This window comes from Eurosta solidaginis, chromosome 5 (assembly GCF_040869045.1).
Source record: "Eurosta solidaginis isolate ZX-2024a chromosome 5, ASM4086904v1, whole genome shotgun sequence".
Taxonomy (NCBI): domain Eukaryota; kingdom Metazoa; phylum Arthropoda; class Insecta; order Diptera; family Tephritidae; genus Eurosta; species Eurosta solidaginis.
Window position 1 is genome coordinate 125,756,601 of NC_090323.1, and position 22,112 is coordinate 125,778,712.

Genomic DNA, 22,112 nt, shown 5'->3' on the forward strand with positions numbered 1-22,112 from the left:
TTACCCTCTACTAAAGCACTCATCAACAGCTTTAATCTGATATCAATATTCTATAAACAGATTCTAGGGGTACCCGGGTCCACTTTTTGGCCTATAGCTCGAGACCCTAGTCACCCAGGAGTATGAAAATTACCCCCTACTAAAGCACTCGTCAACAGCTTTCATCTGATAGCCATATTCTATACACATATTCTAGGTGTACCTAGGTCCACGTTTTGGCCTATATCTCGAGACCCGAGTCACCCAGGGGTATGAAAATTACCCTCTACTAAAGCACTCATCAAGAGCTTTCATTTGATATGCATATTCTAGAGGTACCCGGGTCCACGTTTTGGCCTATATCTCGGGACCCTAGTCAGCCAGGGGTATGCAAATTACGCTCTACTAAAGCACTCACCAACAGCTTTTATTTGATATCCATATTCTATAAACACACCCTATTGGTACCCGGGTCCACGTTTTGGCCTATATATCGAGATCCTAGTCACCCAGGGGTATGAAAATTACCCTCTACTAAAGCACTCATCAACAGCTTTTATTTGATATCCATATTCTATAAACACACCCTAGGGGTACCCGGGTCCACGTTTTGGCCTATATCTCGATACCCTAGTCACCCAGGGGTATGAAAATTACCCTCTACTAAAGCACTCATCAACAGCTTTCATATGATATCCATATTCTATAAACACACTCTAGGGGTACCCGGGTCCACGTTTTGGCCTATATCTCGAGGAAATATGCTGTTTTGAGTATTTTCCCGGCAAGTATTAGAATTTTTCTCACCTTTTAAACCTACTCCACGAATAATTCAAGACCAAGATAAGATAAATCCGTTCAGCCGTTCTCGAGTTTTAGCGAGACTAACGAACAGCAATTCATTTTTATATATATAGATAGAACATTTCTAGAAGTGAGCACATACAAATTTCGGAGAAAAAAACTACCCTGTATTGCAAAACCACCCTAATGTAGACTTATACACGTAGCACGTATGTATATACAACCGATGTGTAAAGTGGTATAAAATATATTTTCTTATAAAACAAAAAAAACTTCTAAAGTTTCGGTGTGTTACGGCGTTGCACCTTAGCAAGGCCGTAATGAATTAGCTAGGTCCGTATGTTTGTCATCCGTCCAAAGCCACCGTCAGCTAAATTTCCCTTAGTGTCGAAACTGGAATATTACCACCCCCCCCCCCCCCCCCCCCCCCTTTTATATACGCCAGATATCAGGATTCCACTTGCAACAGCGCTGAGGTCCTTGCAAGGTACCACCAATGCCGGGCAGATAAACCCCCCTTTTTGTTATAACAGCACTAACAGTTTTGACGGGTCAAAACTGCGCTGCGGCTGTAACCCTAAAATGTCGAGAATCTGAAGGATGGGTGAGGAAATTTTAAAGAAAATCGATAGAAAAAGAAAATCGATAGATACGTAGGCAGAGAGAAACAAGTAAGGGAGGGGTTAGGGAGAATACAAATAGGTAAAATTTTAGAAAAAGTTTGGGCTATTCCGTTGGGCGCCATTGTTACGATACTACCTGCGGTGGTGAGTCTCGGCGGTATGCAATCATAACTCCGATTATTTTTCGGTAGTGGTTCTAGTTCAACGGCTGCCTCTGTTGGGTTTTTAATCACCCAAACTAATCCATCTCTTAGTATTCCAACAGGCAGCAAAAAAAAAACGTATAATAAGAAAAACATGCAAAAAATTATGCATGTAAAATTGTATGTATATGTATATACTTAATTATGGGTATAATGTTTATATGCTATAACTTACCGGTTTATTCCACGATGAGGCGCCGCATCTAGGAGAGCAGTGCTAAAAATTTTATATATAGATATCCATACATATGTACATAAAGAATGTTCATTAACGGGGAAAATAAGGGAATAATCTGATTTCAAATGCCTAGCGTTGGCCAATTTTCTTTCGGGCTTTATGGCGGTCAACAAATTTGTTTAAAAAAAAAGGAAGAAAAACCCCAAAGTGGGGTTGAAAAGTGCACAAAAGCTGAAGTGAAAAAAAAATTATCGAGTGCCTTGCGCCGACAAAAGTGACGGGGAAGATCTGGTTTGTTCAACCAGACCTAAGTCAGGATTACAAGTGGGTCAAATGAATAAAAAGAAAGAAGGAGGGGATTGGGAAATCAAAATTACCGATTACCTCAATAGAAATCTTCCTCCTCCCGGTTTTTTTTTTAATATATTGAAGTGAACTTGAAAGAAAAAAAAACAAAAAAAACGCAACGAAAGAAATTCAAAAGCTAGAAATTACCCTAAGGTGAAGAGGAATTCGCAACAAGAATAAATCCGTGAGGCTAAACATGAAAACCGCAAAAAAAAACGATTTCCCTGGAATTCCCCCAAGGAGGGTTTGCCTATCAAAACAGGTAAACCAACTAATTGGCTCCCTGGCTAAAATAAAACCAGCTTCTAGCTTCTTACCAAAAAAAACCGTCCCCCGCCAAGCTGTTACCTACTGCGAAAAAAGAAACTATTCTCAATACAATTAAGACTTGTAATGCGGGCTTAGCCCCAAAAATACAAAAATATGGATTTACAACAACGTTCAGATTACTGTGCTCGGTTAGCCCCCCAATACTTAGTGGAAGGCCGTCTTGAATGCAGCCTATGTAGGCGGTGGATTTGGCGTAACACTCCATGAACAAAATCTAAGCAACTCCTAATGTTTTAATCGCGTACCACGCTATTACATACGGAGAATCCTTCACAGTTACCTTAGCGCAGTTGTGACTCAATCTTCCTGTAATTTTGGGATTTACTACGCATCGCGAACCTTTACTTAATATCATTTTTTTGCTCTCATAAGAGAATATAAATCGTAGCTATCCGTTCCCTGTCCTATTTATGTTTTCGTAATACCAGCTTAGCTTGCGGGATCGCTTTTTATGGTAGAAGCGGGGTTTTTTCTTGTAACGGGTCATCAACTTATTTTTTCTCAATTATTTTTACCGTTGCGATTCTAATTTTCATGTTTATACTATCCTTAAACTCCGTGGCAGTTTCTGCAGCAGTTGTAAATGTGTTCAGAAGAGCTATCTTTATGCTATCCCTTTCAACGCGTTCAGTTGAACTCATCAGCTCCCAGAACGAGGGGATAAAGTCATCGATTCCATATTTTTCATCCAAAATCTCCAAAGGGATGATTCATTGCAAAGATCATCCCCTACGCTGTTCATATTTCGGATTTTTTGCAGTTTGTAGACAATTATGTTAACTTTCTTTTTAAAGATAACACTTACTTTTATTAAATACCGTTTCTTTTACGAAAACTGCTAGGGACTTTCTAACTTTCTCGTCCTAACATACCACCTAATGAGCTAAGTTACTATCAACGTTCACCAGAAGAACTAAATACTTTCGTTGCGTGTCTGTAGTGACTGTAAAAATGCTGTGAGAGGAACAAATTTTCGTCTGCTTTTTTTTGACCGTAAGTGTCCCGTCCCTCCAATTGTAAAAGGAGAATGACGCAAATTGGAAGGAAAGCTCGGCTTAAATCCCTTCGGAGGTATATCGCACCTTGCATTTTTTTGTTTACCTAACTACATATCTTACAGACGTATGAGGGCGTAAATGTGCGAAAACCCAGTTTTTACCCGTACTCGAAGTGTCCCATTCTGATTCACGTTTTACTCGACGGGGCCTAATAGAGAAATAGCATAACTTCCCAGATATTTGTACTTTTGTGTTTTTTATAGGACTGTGTTGCCCATATAATTTATGTAAAGAATATGCAAATGTAAACTTACCTCTGGAGGTGGGCTGCCGTGCCCTGAGCATTCAATTAATCCACCAGTGTTGTTGGAAAATTCGATACGATATGGTGGTTCATGTAAAAATATTGGTCCCTGAAGGTCTAGCCCATTCACAATTTTGTCAAAATCAGCTATAGAAAAGAGTAAAAAACTTGGGATTATTTTTCTTATTGCATCTATATATCGACGATCATACGAAAACGAACACTTTCGAGTTATGGCTGAGGAAAACAAGCAATTTCGTTCTGTGACTGGCGAAAACTAGCAATTTCACTTCGTGGCTGACGAAAACTAGGAATTTATTTTTGTTTTTTCGCTTATTAACAGGTTCTAGAGTTGTAAGGAAGTTTAAATTTATAAAATTTATTGCAAAACCTGAATTTCGAGATACTTGTGAAATTGAACAATTGTCATTTAAGGGCGATTTTCGCCTTTTCTCATGACGCCAATTATCGTGTATCGGGGTAACTGACACCAACTGGGAGCACCAAGGGAGATCAAGTCTTACCCTAACTGTTCAAGCAAATCAAAGGAGGTGCCTTCCCCTGCTGCAAAATACGGATATCATCAGAATTTTTTTTTTATAGCCGGGAGCGTCAATCCATTAGCAAAGTATGGTATAGACAACAAGCTCGTCATTAAAAGTCCTTTTGTACACAAATTTAAGTTAAACAAGACGAAGATATAATATGCTGACTGTGATACTGTGATATCAAAAATAATCTGGGATATCGCGATACACTTCACTTTGTGTATATTAAAACTCTTTTGAACATATTTTGTTTGATGTCAATATTGTATAATCACATCGAAGGGTCCTTCTTTGCCCATATTGCACATCTGCAGCGTCAACTGCTGAAAATTTAAACTGTATTTTTAAGCATTCGTCTCATAGGACTAGCGGGTTTTTCTGTCCCACAGTCGTTTATGATTGTGAGAAACAGGACTTTGGAAACGAGCTTTTCGATAAGAACTACATTCGTGATTCGTTTTAAAATGCGCTCCTGCATTATCAGCGTGCGAGGATGTCACTGTCAAATTTCTTACTTTGAATATATTCTTTTTGGAAAGATTCATCTGAGAACATAAGGCTTCATTTAACTCACATATTTATTATCTACCTAGGTTAGGTTAGGTCGAACTGGCCGGTCCATGCGGACTTCACATAGGCTGGTTAAGTCCGTAATATTACCAGAAGTTTGTTTTAACGACAAAACTGAAAACCCCTATCAAAAACCAGGACCTATGTTATAAAATAACTCCGTCCTCTTGGCAAATACTAGAAGCTTCCTAGGATTTAAGCCACATGCTGCTTCTAGATCTGACAGCTGTATCACTCCTAATAGCTGGAGTCTTAGCCTGGCAAGTGCAGGGCACGAGCACAGAACGTGCTCGATCGTTTCCTCCTCCAACCCGCACTTCCTACATCTGCTATCACTGACCAAGCCTAATTTAAAGGCATGTGGCGCCAGAAGGCAGTGTCCAGTCAGAATACCCGTCATGAGTCTACAGTCCTCTCTTTTTAATCATAGAAGCAACTTTGTTAGTCTAAGGTTGTAAGACCTACACATAATCTTCGAGACTTTACAGCCCCGCGCTTGAACCCACGCCTTTCCCGCTTGGTCGATCATGTGCACCTCTCCCCTTAGCTTAATCTCGCCCAGTCTAATTGGGACGTCTACGGAGCAAGCTTCAAGGTATGCGCCCTTTTAGCTAGTTCGTCCGCTTTTTCATTCCCATCTATTCCCATCTGCTCTGGGACCCAATATAGATGTATGCTTCTCCCTGTCCCGATTCTCCCCAGAGACTGCTTACACTCTAACACGCATTTAGATGCTGTGCTATGCGAGATTTTTGCCTTGATTGCTGCTTGACTGCCAATATAAGAGTTAACACGGTTGCAGCTTAAGCTATTCTCTTCCAGGGTTTCTATTGCTTTGGTTGCGGCTAATATTTCCGCTTGGGAAACGCTACAGTAATCCGGTAGCCTGTAGGATCTGCTTATTTCCGGATCAGCACAATATACCGCAGACCCTACTCCTTCCACTATTTTGGAACCATCTGTGTACACATATATCGCCTCGTCCGCCATTTGCGCACCCTTGCGCCAACCGTCCACCTCTATTGTGGTCTTAAGATCTCCCTCGAAGCTCAGATAGGGAATCAGGTAGTCTATTCGTCTTGTGATTGTTGCGGTTGTTAATGCTATGTTCTTTGCTACCAGGTCTACAGGTGGAATGTGCAGAATGGTATACAGTGCAGCCGTCGGAGATGTTTCAGGGCTCCCGTAATGCTAAGTATCGATAGTCTGCATACCCCCTCAAATTTTTTGAGGTATGTTGTTTTTTGTGTTGCTTTCCACCAAAGAAGAACTCCATAGTATAGAATAGGGCTTACAGTTGCTGTAAAAATCCAATGAGAAAGAGAGGGCGATAAGCCCCACATACACCCAGCAGTCTTTTACATGCATAGAGTGCCGTTGAGGCCTTCTTGACCCTCTCCTCCACGTTGAGCTTCCACGACAGCTTACTGTCTAGGATGATTCCTAGATATTTTGTGCAAGGTTTCTCCTGTAAGGTCACCCCTCCTAACTTAGGCCTGGTCCAATTTGGGACCTTGTACCTCTTTGTAAACAAGACCATATCCGTCTTCTCCGCATTGACTTTCAACCCGACATTAGATGCCCAGGTATGAATATCCCGAAGCGCCCGATCCATCAAAGAACTAATCGTTCGAAGGCATTTTTCACTTATAAAAATTGCAGCGTCATCTGCGTAAGCCGTAAGTTTTACGGGTCCCTCATCGAATCGCTCGAGCAGTTGGTTTATGACCAGCGTCCACAGCAGAGGTGATAGCACCCCTCCCTGCGGCGTGTTCTGTCCACTGATTTCGTGGCCTCGTACAATCTCCATTGTGATGTAATCTTTCCGCAATTTAACATGTAGCCGATTTAATGTAATTAAGACCATCCATAATCTCCCATTTTGCAACATTATTGAAAGCCCCGTCAATGTCAAATAAGACTCCCTGAGCATACTCCTTATATTCCAGGGATTTCTATATGCTTATTACCACCCTATACAATGCGATGTCTACCGACTTGCCTTTGGTGTACGCATGCTGTGTTGTGAAGAGCAGCTTTTTATCCACGTTGGACTTTATGTACACATCTATCAGCCTCTCAAAGGTTTTGAGCAGAAATGCCGTTAAGCTAATGGGTCTATAGTCTTTGGGATATACGTGACCGGTCTTCCCCGCCTTTGGTAGGAAAGCTACACGAGCCTTAGGCACCCATCGAATATTATTTTAAGCCATTCCACGACCGCCATACTTGAAACTTGTAGCATGGCCGGGAATATACCGTCTGAGCACGGCGATTTAAACTTAGAAAACGTTTTCACTGCCCATTTTATCTTGGTATCGGTCACCAAGCCCGGCACTACTAGCTCCGTGATCGAAGTGTTTGTGATGTCTGCTGGCTCTTCTAAACCGTCTCCCGATGGGTAATGTGTGTCGAGAAGCACCTCAAGGGATTCCTCACTATTACGTGACCATTCCCCGTTCTCTTTCTTTATTAGTCCCTGGACTATGTTTCCCTTTGCTAGGACTTTTTTCAACCGTGCTGTTTCGCTGGAGCCCTCATTGTCCGTATAGAAACTTTTCCATGAGTTTCTCCTCGCCCTGGTAATTTCACGCTTGTAGATCCTCAGTAGCTCTCTGTACTCGTCCCGACACGCTTCACTTTCCACGGTCTTTGCGAGCTTAAACATTTCTTTTACCTGTCTTCTTAGAAGACTCAGCTCATTGCTTCACCATTGCGGCTTTGCTTTTCCTCTGAATCTTCTTGGAGGGCAAGCTTTGTTATACGCAGTCATATGCGTCCTTCATTCGACTCCTCCAGTTCCTCCACACTGGAAACCTCTTTGGGTTGTCCCAGTTTTGTTTCTACATGTTTCTGGAATTTAGTCTAGTTCGTTGCCCTAGGGTTTCTAAAGGTTCCTCCCTTCTCTACCCTCTTTATGGGGATGCTGAAGCTGATATACGCATGCTCGGAGAAGGATGGTCTATCAAGAACCATCCAATCATACTTTGATATATCACGCTCGGAGCTCAATGTAATATCCAGAACATTGCTGGATGTTGGACCAATGTATGTAGGGACATTTCCCCTGTTGGCTATCTGCAAATTGGTTTGCAGGATGTAACAAAATAGAGATTCGCCTCTCTCGTTCGTATCTGCACCTCCGCACGCATTGTGGTGCGCATTTGTATCTGCGCCTATGACCAACCGCCCTTTGCGCCCTTCCTCCTGTACTAGCCTTTTGCGCTCCACCGGTGGAACCTCCGCAGCATGGGCCATGTAGCAGGACGCCAGGATAAATGCCTGCTTATTCTTTTGCTCAACGGCCACCGCTTCGAGGTCCTCAGTGGTGTAATTAGGCAGCATATATGAATGCAGCTGTTTCCTTACCATTACTACAGCTCGCACTCGTGCTTCCGATTGCGCATAGACACACCAAACCCGCGCGCGCTAAGTCCAGAAATCTTTCCTCCCGATGAGAGCCACGTCTCCTGGATCAGCGCCACGTCAAACGAACCTTCCTCAAGGGTTAGGAGGAGTTCGCTCGACGCCACTTTACTGTGTTGGAAGTTTATCTATAGGACTCGCAGCACCATTGGACTGTGTATCCCCCTCCAACACATTCGTCTTAACGTCGTAGTCCTCCCCTTGCCCTTTTGGTTTAGAGTATTCGAGGCCGCCTTAAGCCTCTCGTGACTCTTGTGCCGGGTGCTCCTCTGTGCGAGTCACAGCACCATTTGGCGGTTGGTCCTCTTCTAACAGGAGTGTTTGACTGTCAACTGTCGTGGGCACACGTATTACTTTTCGCTCCCCTTTTTTAAGTTATTTTCACTATGTCTTCGCATCAAACAATAACTTGTTTGGACTGTTCTAATCGCATTAAAGTCGGTACCTGTGTTACCTGTAAATTATGTGACTCTAAGTTTCATAATTATTGTGTTAAAGTTGAATTTGATGATTCTTCTGAAATATTTATTAATTGCAAAAACATTTTTTTTATCTGCAATAATTGTTTAAACATCTCAGTGAATCTCTTTGCTATGACATCAAACTTAACTAAAGAAATTAACTATCTAAAGAGTAAAAACTGTAACTAACTCGTCTCAATGCAATCCACCTGAAAAGTCTACCAACATTCCATACAATCTACGCTCTCAAAGAAATGTTGCTATAAAATTAAATGGTGCTGAGTTGGCCACTGAGTCGGCTGATAACACAAACAATCAAATCTCATCACCTTTAGGTGCTAGTCAAGCTAGCTCTGCCACTGCGGAGAACAATGTTGGCGCTGATACTTTTTCGAGTGCTACTTTGTTGAGCTCTTCTGCTGCTGCTAAAGCTGTTGCTTCTCCTGCTGTTTCTGAAGCTGATATTCAAGCAGGCTATGGTTTCTTCGATTCTTCTGCTGCTGTTGATAATAGCCGTGTTTTTTTATACACGCATATACGTTTACGTTTGCGCGTGAAAAAAACGCCTATCCTCGCTTAGATAATGCTTAGGAGACCCATCTAGCGGCAGTGGTTAAATAACTAGCTACAGCCACAGGGTTTACCGAAAAGCGGAGACACAACCGTCTGATGGACATAGGGTATAACCAAAGACTCTCTAAATATAAGATGGTACATTGTAGAGTTCTAAAGCTTTGTGGAAATTGTGGGCCGGCTGTACGAGGAATTCACCATACCTTTTGCATGCTGTCCGCCTCACTATAGCTGACTTTTTAAGGCTGTATAACTCTGTAATTTATTTTGCCTTTGGAAAAATTACCTATTTGAAAATAAGCTGGCTGAAAAATATTGGCATAACAGCTTAAGGTAAATCAACAAATGAAAATCTCAGCCAAGCAATTTTAAAAAAAAAGCTAAGTTGTCTATTTGTTACTTTCTCGATATAGGGTGTGTCCGAGCTGCAGCAGTGTTACTTTTTATGACAGCGGATAACGTTCTTCAGCAACATTTGAGCAGATGTGGCAATTTCGCAAGTTCGTTGAACGATATGTTGACAATCTATTGATCATCTCTAGGAAATTAGCGACATTCCATCAACTAAGCAGCACTTTAGCAATACTACTGTTATTGTTTGGCTGCTCAAACACACCCACATTAATTGTGCATTAAATCTAAAATATAAAACTCAAAAATAACTCTGCTTGTTATGTCCGCAACATTTATTTAGTTCAAAGTCACAGCCAATAATAGCCAAAGCCATAATAATTTACGAGGGTCATCTATCCTTTCTCTGATTTAAAATCTGAACTACCAGCGCTACCGTCATCATCTCATTGTCATCATTGTCAGTAGTACCAAACTCGTGCCTGACACACAAAAATCATTTCATTCAATAGCGCAAGTGAATGTACTACGCACTCACTACTAAGTAGCGTAAAAAATTCGCTTGCAGTCATTGCGTGAATGAGCTACCATTGAGCTGACACCGCATTGGCGCTGGCGCCATGCATTTTACACCACTAAAATTGCGCGAATGACTAGGCTCATGACTTTTTTAATCCAGATAGTGAAAACGAAGCAGGAGCAAAACGTATGGCGTATTCCTGGTGCAGCCGTCCCACTCTGTGGAGAATGAACGACTCTACAATGCTCCCTCTTATTAATCTACTCTCTTTGGTATAACATATAGCTAAATCAGTTGCGATGAATTGTGGACACACATAGAATACATAGAATTAGTGTAGAGGCAAAGAGAGTAGATTAATAAGAGGGAGCATTGTAGAGTCGTTCATTCTCCACAGAGTGGGACGGCTGCACCAGGAATACACCATACGTTTTGCTCCAGCTTCGTTTTCACCATCTGGATTAAAAAAGTCATGAGCCTGGTCATTCGCGCAATTTTAGTGGTGTAAAATGCATGGCGCCAGCGCCAATGCGGTGTCAGCTCAATGGTAGCTCATTCACGCAATGACTGCAAGCGAATTTTTTACGCTACTTAGTAGTGAGTGCGTAGTACATTCACTTGCGCTATTGAATGAAACGATTTTTGTGTGTCAGGCACGAGTTTGGTACTACTGACAATGATGACAATGAGATGATGACGGTAGCGCTGGTAGTTCAGATTTTGAATCAGAGAAAGAATAGATGACCCTTGTAAATTATTATGGCTTTGGCTATTATTGGCTGTGACTTTGAACTAAATAAATGTTGCGGACATAACAAGCAGAGTAATTTTTGAGTTTTATATTTTAGATTTAATGCACAATTAATGTGGGTGTGTTTGAGCAGCCAAACAATAACAGTAGTATTGCTAAAGTGCTGCTTAGTTGATGGAATGTCGCTAATTTCCTAGAGATGATCAATAGATTGTCAACATTTCGTTCAACGAACGCGCGGAATTGCCACATCTGCTCAAATGTTGCTGAAGAACGTTATCCGCTGTCATAAAAAGTAACACTGCTGCAGCTCGAACACACCCTATATCGAGAAAGTAACAAATAGACAACTTAGCTTTTTTTTACAAATTGCTTGGCTGAGATTTTCATTTGTTGATTTACCTTAAGCTGTTATGCCAATATTTTTCAGCCAGCTTATTTTCAAATAGGTAATTTTTCCAAAGGCAAAATAAATTACAGAGTTATACAGCCTTAAAAAGTCAGCTATAGTGAGGCGGACAGCATAGCAAAAGGTATGGTGAATTCCTCGTACAGCCGGCCCACAATTTCCACAAAGCTTTAGAACTCTACAATTTACCTACCATCTTATATTTAGAGAGTCTTTGGTAGGACAAATTTTATGCGCAGCAATTTCAGAGGTGTATTTAAAGTTTGTCGCTTAAAAGTCCATATAAAGTTTAAGCGTATAGACGTTTACGTGTAAAAAAAAACACGGCTAATGTTAGTCGCCGTGTTGCTGAGTATTCGAAACAAACAACATCACATAACAAGAAACAAGTCAAAGCTAAGCATATTTTAACTGGGAGTAATTCCACGTCAACTGAACTTTCTGTTGTCTTCAAAAAAAAAGGGGTGGCTGCATTTATCGGCATTTAAACCTTCAGCTCTGTTGATAATGTTATTGATTTTGTAGTAAATAATTTTGAGATTCCTAGATATCATCTCAATTGTTCTTTGCTTGTCAAAAAGACGTCTATCTTGAGAATTTGCGCAGTGTTAATTTTAAGTTAGGTGTCTCTGAGGATTATCTGAGTAAACTCTTAGATGAGAGTCTGTGGCCGGCTGGAATTAATGTTAGTAGATTTCGTTTACGACAAAAAGAATAGCTGTCGTTCTACTAACTCAGATAATATTATAAAGATAAATAACTACTCTTCATCCTGTGCGGTGAATAAATTAAATATATATTTCCAAAATATCTCTGGCATGCGTACAATAAGTAAGGACTTTTTTCTAGCAACGTCACGGTGTGAGTTTGATGTCTTTGTACTTGTGGAAACATGGCTTATTTTTGATAGTGAATTTTTTGATCCACTTTTGTTTGAGACTTATCGTAAGGATCGTGATTCCGATAAGACGGGCTTATTCAGAGGTGGTGGTGTTTTAATAGCGATAAGACGCACTTTGCGTTCTTCTATGAATCAACTTTATAATAATGATTCCTTACTGGGTCAATTATGTGTCTGCATTTTTGGCGATTTTGGTAAAGTATTTTTCTGTGTTTCATATATTCCACCTAATAGTGATGAATATTTATATAATTCACATGTAGATAATATTGTTAACATCTGTGAAAGGAACTTAGAAAGCCATTTCTGTATTCTGGGTGATTTTAACCTTAATAAAATTATTTGGTCTAACTTCTTAGACAAAAGTATACTCACTCCTACTAATATTAATTATTCTCATGCGATCAATTTTCTTGAAAGCTTATTTAGTGTCAATCTTATCCAAATTAATTATCTGCCTAACCGGCTGAATAATATTTTAGATCTTGTCTTTGTTGACGAGAACCTAAGTTTCAATTTAGATGAGTGTGAATTTCCACTCTGTATCTCGGGCATGCACCAAGTTCCTCTCTCAATAACTCTAGGTGTGCTAAATTTTAGCCCAGTTTCTCTCAATGAACCGCGTACTTATGACTTCAGAGGAGTTAACTTTGACGACTTGAATGATAGGCTTTTGGATGTAAACTGGAAATGTCTCTTCAATTCGAAATCAATCTCTAAATGTTATGATATTTTTCTTATTAACGTTTTAGAAGTAGTGTGAGGACCAAATATAATCCATTAATTTGGCCCACACAAAACCACCACCCCATAACATAGGAGCAGTACTACAGACAACACGAGACACAAACAAGTCTCTGAAACATCATAAAAACACGATTAGCAACATTGCCAACACAACACGGGACACAAACAAGTGTCAGAAACATCACTAGCGCAACAAGTTGCCGCATCACGCCATAGCAACACCGTAACCATGGCAACGCAACGAACTATGCTAGCAACATCAAGAGCATTGGCTATAAAAAGGGCAACACGAGAAGACAGGAGGCAGTCAGCACGCGGTTGTGGTTGCGACCGGAGCTACTATTGGAGCGCTCTGGAAGGCATATCGGTTTTGACCATTGCAAGCCAGTGCGTTTCATAGGAGAAAGTTGTGGACTGAAGATTGTGGGTAAGCAGGTTTTGACCGCTCTACAACGCTTTAGATCACGCTTGCCCCCTCGCAAGCAAACGTCCTCCACAGCATCGTGATCCCGCGCTCAGCCAAACGTCATCCGGGCCAGAAGTACGTCGGCAACCGCAGTAGGAGTGAGTCGAGGTGAAACGCAACAACGTGACTGTACCGAGGCTAACGGATCTCACCTAACGGGGCGCAAAGTTACAACTGTCACCTGAGCAGCAATTGAAGGGCATCTGAAAGGCGTATCGGCTTTGACCATCGCAAGACAGTTCCCGTCATAGGAGAGAGCCGTGGGTTGAGGATTGTGGGTAAGCTGGTTTTGACCGCTCTACAACGCCTTAAACTACGCTCGCTCCCCGCTAAGCGAAGGCCCACAACGTCACGAGCCCGCGCGCCATCGCCGTAAGCCTCGGCGGCAGAGTCACGCATACACACGACGCCAGCAGGGTTACGCATACACACGACGTTGGCCACAGCAGAGTCACGCTTACATACGACGTTGGCCGCAGCAGAGCTACGCAAATATACGACGTTGACCACAGCAGAGTCACGCATACACACGACGTTGGCAGCAGAGCCACCCATAAATACGACGCTGGCAGAGCCACGAATACGCACGACGTTGGCAGCAGTAGAACTACGCGTACATACGACGTTGGCCGCAGCAGGCTTAGCACTGCCACTAACCATAATAGGAACACGCCGGCGCAATGCGTCACCGAGACACATTCACACATACCTAGACGACGACCAGTACGGCGCCCTAACAGAACGCTCCTAACGGGACACGAGGGACCGCTAGCCCATCACGAATTATAAAGCAAGCAATGAAATTTAGTGAATTATAGATACACATTTTATATTATAGTTTAGGGAATTTACCAATAAAGTGAATTTATATGAAAACGATTTGCAAGGTGCCCCGAAATACAAATTCATTGTAAACGAACCTTGGACACGGCGAGTATACCCCAGCAGTTACTGAAGAAACACCGGGGCAAGGAAAAGCTTCGTTACAATTGGCCCCGAGCAGGGACCCTGCAAATCGTACAACGTCAGAAGGAACATTCCTGACTAGAAACCTAACAGAAAAATGGCCGACCAGATTGACACCACGTGGCTAGACAATATTTCAAAGGAGCAGCTGATATCCATTACACAGGAGCTGGGCATTGAGCAGACAGGCACCACTCGAGAAATCAGAAAGCGCATAGCAGCCATGGCTTCAAAAGCAAATGTTGACTCGGAAATACACACACAATTTTTATCCTTAGAAGCCGCGTATAGGAAGGAAAATACAGCAAACACGAGTGAGGAAAATGAGTCTAAGACACCGATCCCACCGAACGGAGGCGGAGCCATGAATATCGCCGATAGACCAGCTGAGCACAACCAGTTTGCGATCCCTCCCAGGAACACAGTACCCCCACAACAGTGCGCATCATCCGGAGTAGCGGTACCACCCAACGGTGCATCTCAGGCACCGACCGTTATATTCGCACCCATCATCGACCAGGTAAGAAAGTGGTCAGTGAAATATGAAGGTGGACGGGACCCTCTAGCTTTCGTCGAACGGCTGGAAGAACTAGCCGATGTCTATACGCTAAACGTAGACTTGCTCCCAAAAATGATGCCCGAATTGCTAGGTGGCACCGCTCTTCAATGGTACCGCAATAACAACGTACACTGGAGCAACTGGACGACCTTCAAGCGCGACTTTTTAAGCTTCTTTCTACCAACCAGGTACTTCGAGCGTCTCGAGGACGAAATACGGCAACGAAGGCAGCACGTCTGCGAAAGATATAAAGATTATGTCCTAGGGATACAAAGCTTGATTAGACACGCCGGATACGGCAACGAGCAACGCCTGGAAAGAATTTTCCGCAATAGCCACCCCGATTATTTACTCTATATTCGCTGAAGAGATTTCAACACCCTAGGAGAACTCATCTCTCTCGCCGAGGAATATGAAGGTATCCACGAAGGTTAGCGACGGACATCAGATGGATCACGTCGCGAAATAGCGAGACACGTCGTTGGTGACAAAACTACAGCTTCATCACCGCAGTCGGAACGATCATCCCACCAGCAGCCACCGAGGGTACAGCGCCACTCACCACCAGAAACTCGGGTTTTCGATCCGAGCAGGGTATATAGAAGGTGTGGCCAAGAAGGACACTATGCAAGGAGATGTCGTAACCCACGGAAAATTTTTTGTTGGGAGTGCGGTCGAAACGATATACGCACGATTGAATGCTGCCGTCGACGTCAGGGAAACGACGGAGGGCTTCACCAAAGACAAGGCGCGGTGAGCCCACTGAACCCAGCGCCGAATCAGCGGTAGTCATGTACCAGGAACACGGTCGCCTATATGCCCCAGCTCAGATTGGAGCAGTATCGTCGGAGGCAGTTATCGATACAGGGGCCTCAAGGAGCTTCGTTTCAGCCACCCTCGCGAATCACGTGGTGAGTTCTGGAAGCGGAGAGAGGGTAAGAGTGGCCATCGAAATAACAATGGCCAACGGAGTCAGCACTACGATTTTCGATGCCGTAAGGACAGAGGTACGCCTCGGAGATTCGTCGTTGCACACAGTCCTACATGTGATGCCCGGGGTAATCGACGACATTATACTTGACCTAGATACGTTGGGGAGCCTAGGAGCAGCCATATCATGTGGAGGAGGACACCTCGTGCTAACCAGACCCCTTGCTCAGCACACACCGCCTCCTGGAGCCACGGCGGAGACCATTCAGAATATAACACCACCGAGTACGAGGAACGGCAAGTACGACGTCAGGAACGGAATTAACGGCGACACACCCAGCAACGAACATAGTGGTATAGAAAGCGAGGCGGATCGCATACGAGAATTTCTGGCAGTAGAACTCAAAAAGTTCGAGGCCATGAGCGGAGTGACGACGGTAGCCGAACACAAGATCATCCTGACTGACGACCGTCCCATCAAGCAACGGTATTTCCGCGCAATCCAGCGATGCAGAGCATAATTAACAACGAGATCGACGAGCTCCTCGCGAAGGGATGCATCGAGCCATCCTGCAGCCCACATAGCGCCCCGATCGTGTTAGCTAGGAAAAAGAACGGTAAGTGGAGGCTTTGCGAGGACTACCGGCAGCTCAATGCCAAGTCAGTTCCCGACGCATACCCGCTGCCAAGGATACAGCACATCTTGGACAAACTACGACAAGCGAAATATGTAAGTAGCCTCGACCTGAAGAACGGCTACTGGCAAATACCGCTGGAATCAAACAGTCGCCCCTACACGGCTTTCACGGTACCCGGACGCGGCCTGTTCCGGTGGCGTGTCATGCCCTTTGGTTTGCACTCGGCACCCGCAACATTCCAGAGGGCGCTCGACCAGGTGAAATATTCGTAATTGAAAGACGTTGCACGTTTGATTGTGCGATATTAAGTCTCTTCTTTATTGAATAAATTATTGTCTTTTATACTAATTTACTTAACCTATACATTCATAAATATCTTAATACTAACAACTAAAAATAAGTATATAGGAAATGGGTTATGCATACATGTACGTTTGTATACAGTCTTTGTATACATGTAGTTTTGTATGCATAACTCCATACATGTAGTTTTGTACAATTTGCAGCGTCAGCAGATCAGTTTGAATATTTTGGTATTTTCCCAGAATTAGTTGAATGTTTGTATGTATATTACAATGGGTTGTGTGTTTATATGTATAATTTATTAACTGTGATATGTGTCTCATATTCGGCATTCCGTGCCGTCTGGGTTAGTTCAATAATTGTAATATGATTATTACTAAAATATATTTGAATTTGTTATGCGTAAAGCCGCAAGTATGTTACAGTAGGTGTGGCATATAATTATACAATACAGTGTGTGACGTATAATGCTACACCATCCACCTTAGAAAAAAAAGTGTTATATAATTGTTTTGTGAACAATTGTATAAGACTTTTTGTCATATTTTCAATTGTTTTGATATTTTATTGTAGTGAAAGAGGTTGTTTGCTTTTCTTTTGATCTGTTGACCTTGCTATTTTTATTGTTATAATTATTGTTACTTTTTACATATATATATTTGTATAAGTCCATTTATTTTTTCAAAATTGTAGAGAAAGAAAAAATCTTTTAATTTTGCTTATTTTATTTATATTGTTTATTTTATTTATTTTATTAAAATTTTATACAATTGTTTTATTGCCGGATTTTAAATGTAATAATTATTTTTCATATAAAGAATTTTAAAATTTGTTTTGCACAGCCGGTCGTCGACTCACTTAAAAATCGGCATGTTCCTACAAATCGAGTAAATTGGAATATTTATTTTTATATTATTTCCAAGAGAAATTAATTCCTTAATAATAATTGCTATTATTATTAATTTCTAAATTATTTTTATAGTTTCTACCATTATTTATTCTACCATTACTTATTAATTTATGCAAATCAGTTTCCTATAGAAATAATTTTTATTATTTATTTACCTAAGGTTAGAGAAGAAGAAACCTTGCTATTAATATTTTCTAATCTATTGGGGATTTTGAAATAAGACTATTTCTTACTACTATTCAATTCTATTTAGCGTAAAAATATTTCCTATTACTATTTTATCGGAGTTTTCCTAAGATTATGATTTCTATAAACGTTGTTTTTATGGCTGAAACACTTCATATTTATATACATATTTTTAACACCTTTTCATTGTTATATTATTTTATTAGGGTTACATTTATTTATTCGGAAAATTTTGTAGCTGTAGCTGGTGGAAGAGCGAGGTAATTTGTATTTGTTGTAGTAGTTTAGCTGGTTAATGGAAAGAAGGTACAGTGGATGCAAAATTATTCTATCTTTTAATTTATTTTTCTTATTTTTCCAGCAATTTATTTGATCTTATTTGTCATGCGATTTCTGCGGCGGCCACCAGGACAGACTCGTCATAACTTTTATGAAGAATTAATTTTTATTTTTATACCGGGATTTGTCACGTGCACAACCTCTTTGGTTAATGCATATATTCTATTTTAGAGAACTATCAATTATTGTTTTACATTTGCCTACTCGAGTAAATAATCAATTATTTTTCACCAATTTGTCCCTGAGGACAACTGTGTTTTTCATATAAATACCAAGTCCTCTATTGGCGGCATTTGTACAACGTGTGTACAGCCTGATAAGTAATTGTCCTAAGTCAATTTTATCATCTACAATCAGGTTTCTTGTATTTCCTACGCTACCATTTTTCTATCCTAAGATGAAAACTAGCGCGACATGTCTTATTGCAAATTTATATAGCGCTTTAACATATATATTTAATATAGGTTCTCTTTGTGACTTTTCTTCATTTTAGTTGTTAATATTGGCTGGGTAGAAAAATTATTTGTATATATTTATATATTTTTTTTTTTATTAGGTTTTGCTTACTTCCACTGTCCTAGATTTTCCTATTGCTTCATGACTATTTTTGTCAGGAGCCATCAAAGGAATTATGCTAATTTTTTTTGATTTGCTGTTCGCTTTAGGCAGGGTTACCTTTACTGTCGATTGTGACATTTTGGGTTTGAATTTATCGCTCTTCCTCAGTTTTGGTTTGGTACTGGTAATGGGTTAGATACGAGTTGTGGCGGGTTTTACCTGCCTAAATTCGTGCTTCATATAGTTTTTGAGCATCATGGCTATTGTGATGATTAATAGCATGAATACGCAACCTATAATTGCTAACCAAACATCCGGGATGTTCGGAGTACTTTCTGTATCTACCCTAGTTGATGGCTCATACTTGATTATTTTGTTATCTCTTGTTTCAGAGCTTTCTTTTCCTATTTCGTAGCCAGCTATGGCTACCATAATGCCTTGGGATATTTTTGTCCACCAAGACATCTTGAAGGTTTTAATAGGAAGTTAGATATTTTTGTTTTATAAAATTTTTTTTTTCAGGTGCTACCTAACATTTGGAATTGTTGGGGAACACTTTCCTCATCATTCGCATTATTTCTTCCACCCTGGTAGTGGGGTTTATAATGTCCTCAATTGTGGGTTCCCGTTCCATACCTATTGTCTTCCAAAATTTCTTTAAACTCTCTAGTTCTTTGGGTAGGTCCCTAGTGTGTCGGGTATTTTCATCCCACCAATAGAGAGGAAGGTCTGAGGAGTTTGTTTGCATTTTAATAGTAATGGACAGAGTAATTTAAATTTTTAAATTTTATTAAAATGTTCTATGGGATTTCTCTAGAGGTTATAGAAGTGTCATAAATATTCCAATTTACTTTTCTTTTACTTTTAAAGTAAATTTTTATATTATATTTTTTTTTTTTTTTCAAAAGAAATTGTTTCTACACACTTTTTTTATCAAAATTAAATAGTGCAGTTTTTCTATATATTTTAAAGGAAATTTGTTCAATGTTTAAAAAAAGAATTTTCAATTAATTTTATTTCCTACTTAAAGAGAGAAAAAAAAAATCCTAAGCAAAAACTTTCGTTTTTGCTAATGGTTTAGCGTCCCTGAGGCCGCTCAATTGATTCTAAAAATGTATACTTAAATATTTATAACTCCTTGTCAGTCTGGATGTAGTTTGCCGTTAATTTGCTGTTGCTGAAGATTTCCAACATTTATTCCACCTCTTTTGCTTATATTTGATCCGTCATTTTTATTGCAGCTTGCTTACGTTTTTATTTGATCCGTTCTCCTTATTGCCTTTTTATTCCACTTCGCTTATGCGTTTACTTGATCAGTCATCCTTCGATTCTGATTTGCTCCAATTTTCATAACTGATGATTTTGGTTTTAATTTGTTCAGCTCCTGATGATGTTAGCAAAAAATTTTTGAATCCTCTTTGTAGCGTAAAATATCTTCTTTCATTGTATCTTGTTACGTTCAGGACTACTTTAGTTTGGCAGGATCTTTAGTCCTTTCTTTTCAAATTCTTGGCAGTTAGTGAGCTGTTTGTGAGATGGCAGGATCTCTGTCCAGGCAAGATCTAGCGAATTTTGCTTATGAGCAAATTTTCAGCTAAGTTAAGATCAAGCTGGCAGGATCTTCTCCAGTCAGAACGTTTTAGCAGTTGTGCTGATTTTTGTTCTGAGCTGGCAGGATCGCCATGAAATATTCGTAATTGAAAGACGTTGCACGTTTGATTGTGCGACATTAAGTCTCTTCTTTATTGAATAAATTATTGTCTTTTATACTAATTTACTTAACCTATACATTAATAAATATCTTAATACTAATAACTAAAAATAAGTACATAGGAAATGGGTTATGCATACATGTACGTTTGTATACAGTCTTTGTATACATGTAGTTTGCAGCGTCAGCAGATCAGTTTGAATATTTTGGTATTTTCCCACAATTAGTTGAATGTTTGTATGTATATTACAATGGGTTGTGTGTTTATATTTATAATTTATTAACTGTGATATGTGTCTCATATTCGGCATTCCGTGCCGTCTGGGTTAGTTCAATAATTGTAATATGATTATTACTAAAATATATTTGAATTTGTTATGCGTAAAGCCGCAAGTATGTTACAGTAGGTGTGGCATATAATTATACAATACAGTGTGTGACGTATAATGCTACACCATCCACCTTAGAAAAAAAAGTGTTATATAATTGTTTTGTGAACAATTGTATAAGACTTTTTGTCATATTTTCAATTGTTTTGATATTTTATTGTAGTGAAAGAGGTTGTTTGCTTTTCTTTTGATCTGTTGACCTTGCTATTTTTATTGTTATAATTATTGTTACTTTTTACATATATATATTTGTATAAGTCCATTTATTTTTTCAAAATTGTAGAGAAAGAAAAAATCTTTTAATTTTGCTTATTTTATTTATATTGTTTATTTTATTTATTTTATTAAAATTTTATACAATTGTTTTATTGCCGGATTTTAAATGTAATAATTATTTTTCATATAAAGAATTTTAAAATTTGTTTTGCACAGCCGGTCGTCGACTCACTTAAAAATCGGCATGTTCCTACAAATCGAGTAAATTGGAATATTTATTTTTATATTATTTCCAAGAGAAATTAATTCCTTAATAATAATTGCTATTATTATTAATTTCTAAATTATTTTTATAGTTTCTACCATTATTTATTCTACCATTACTTATTAATTTATGCAAATCAGTTTCCTATAGAAATAATTTTTATTATTTATTTACCTAAGGTTAGAGAAGAAGAAACCTTGCTATTAATATTTTCTAATCTATTGGGGATTTTGAAATAAGACTATTTCTTACTACTATTCAATTCTATTTAGCGTAAAAATATTTCCTATTACTATTTTATCGGAGTTTTCCTAAGATTATGATTTCTATAAACGTTGTTTTTATGGCTGAAACACTTCATATTTATATACATATTTTTAACACCTTTTCATTGTTATATTATTTTATTAGGGTTACATTTATTTATTCGGAAAATTTTGTAGCTGTAGCTGGTGGAAGAGCGAGGTAATTTGTATTTGTTGTAGTAGTTTAGCTGGTTAATGGAAAGAAGGTACAGTGGATGCAAAATTATTCTATCTTTTAATTTATTTTTCTTATTTTTCCAGCAATTTATTTGATCTTATTTGTCATGCGATTTCTGCGGCGGCCACCAGGACAGACTCGTCATAACTTTTATGAAGAATTAATTTTT

General features: G+C 39.7%; 1 protein-coding gene across 1 annotated transcript in view; it reads right to left on the bottom strand.

Moving 5' to 3' along the window:
* The window catches only part of Dscam4 (Down syndrome cell adhesion molecule 4), a 2,049,237-nt gene that overhangs the window by 1,740,508 nt on the left and 286,617 nt on the right, over positions 1-22,112 (bottom strand). The window contains 1 exon segment of the mRNA XM_067787909.1: positions 3,778-3,914. Within this exon segment, the coding sequence (XP_067644010.1) occupies positions 3,778-3,914 (137 nt within the window).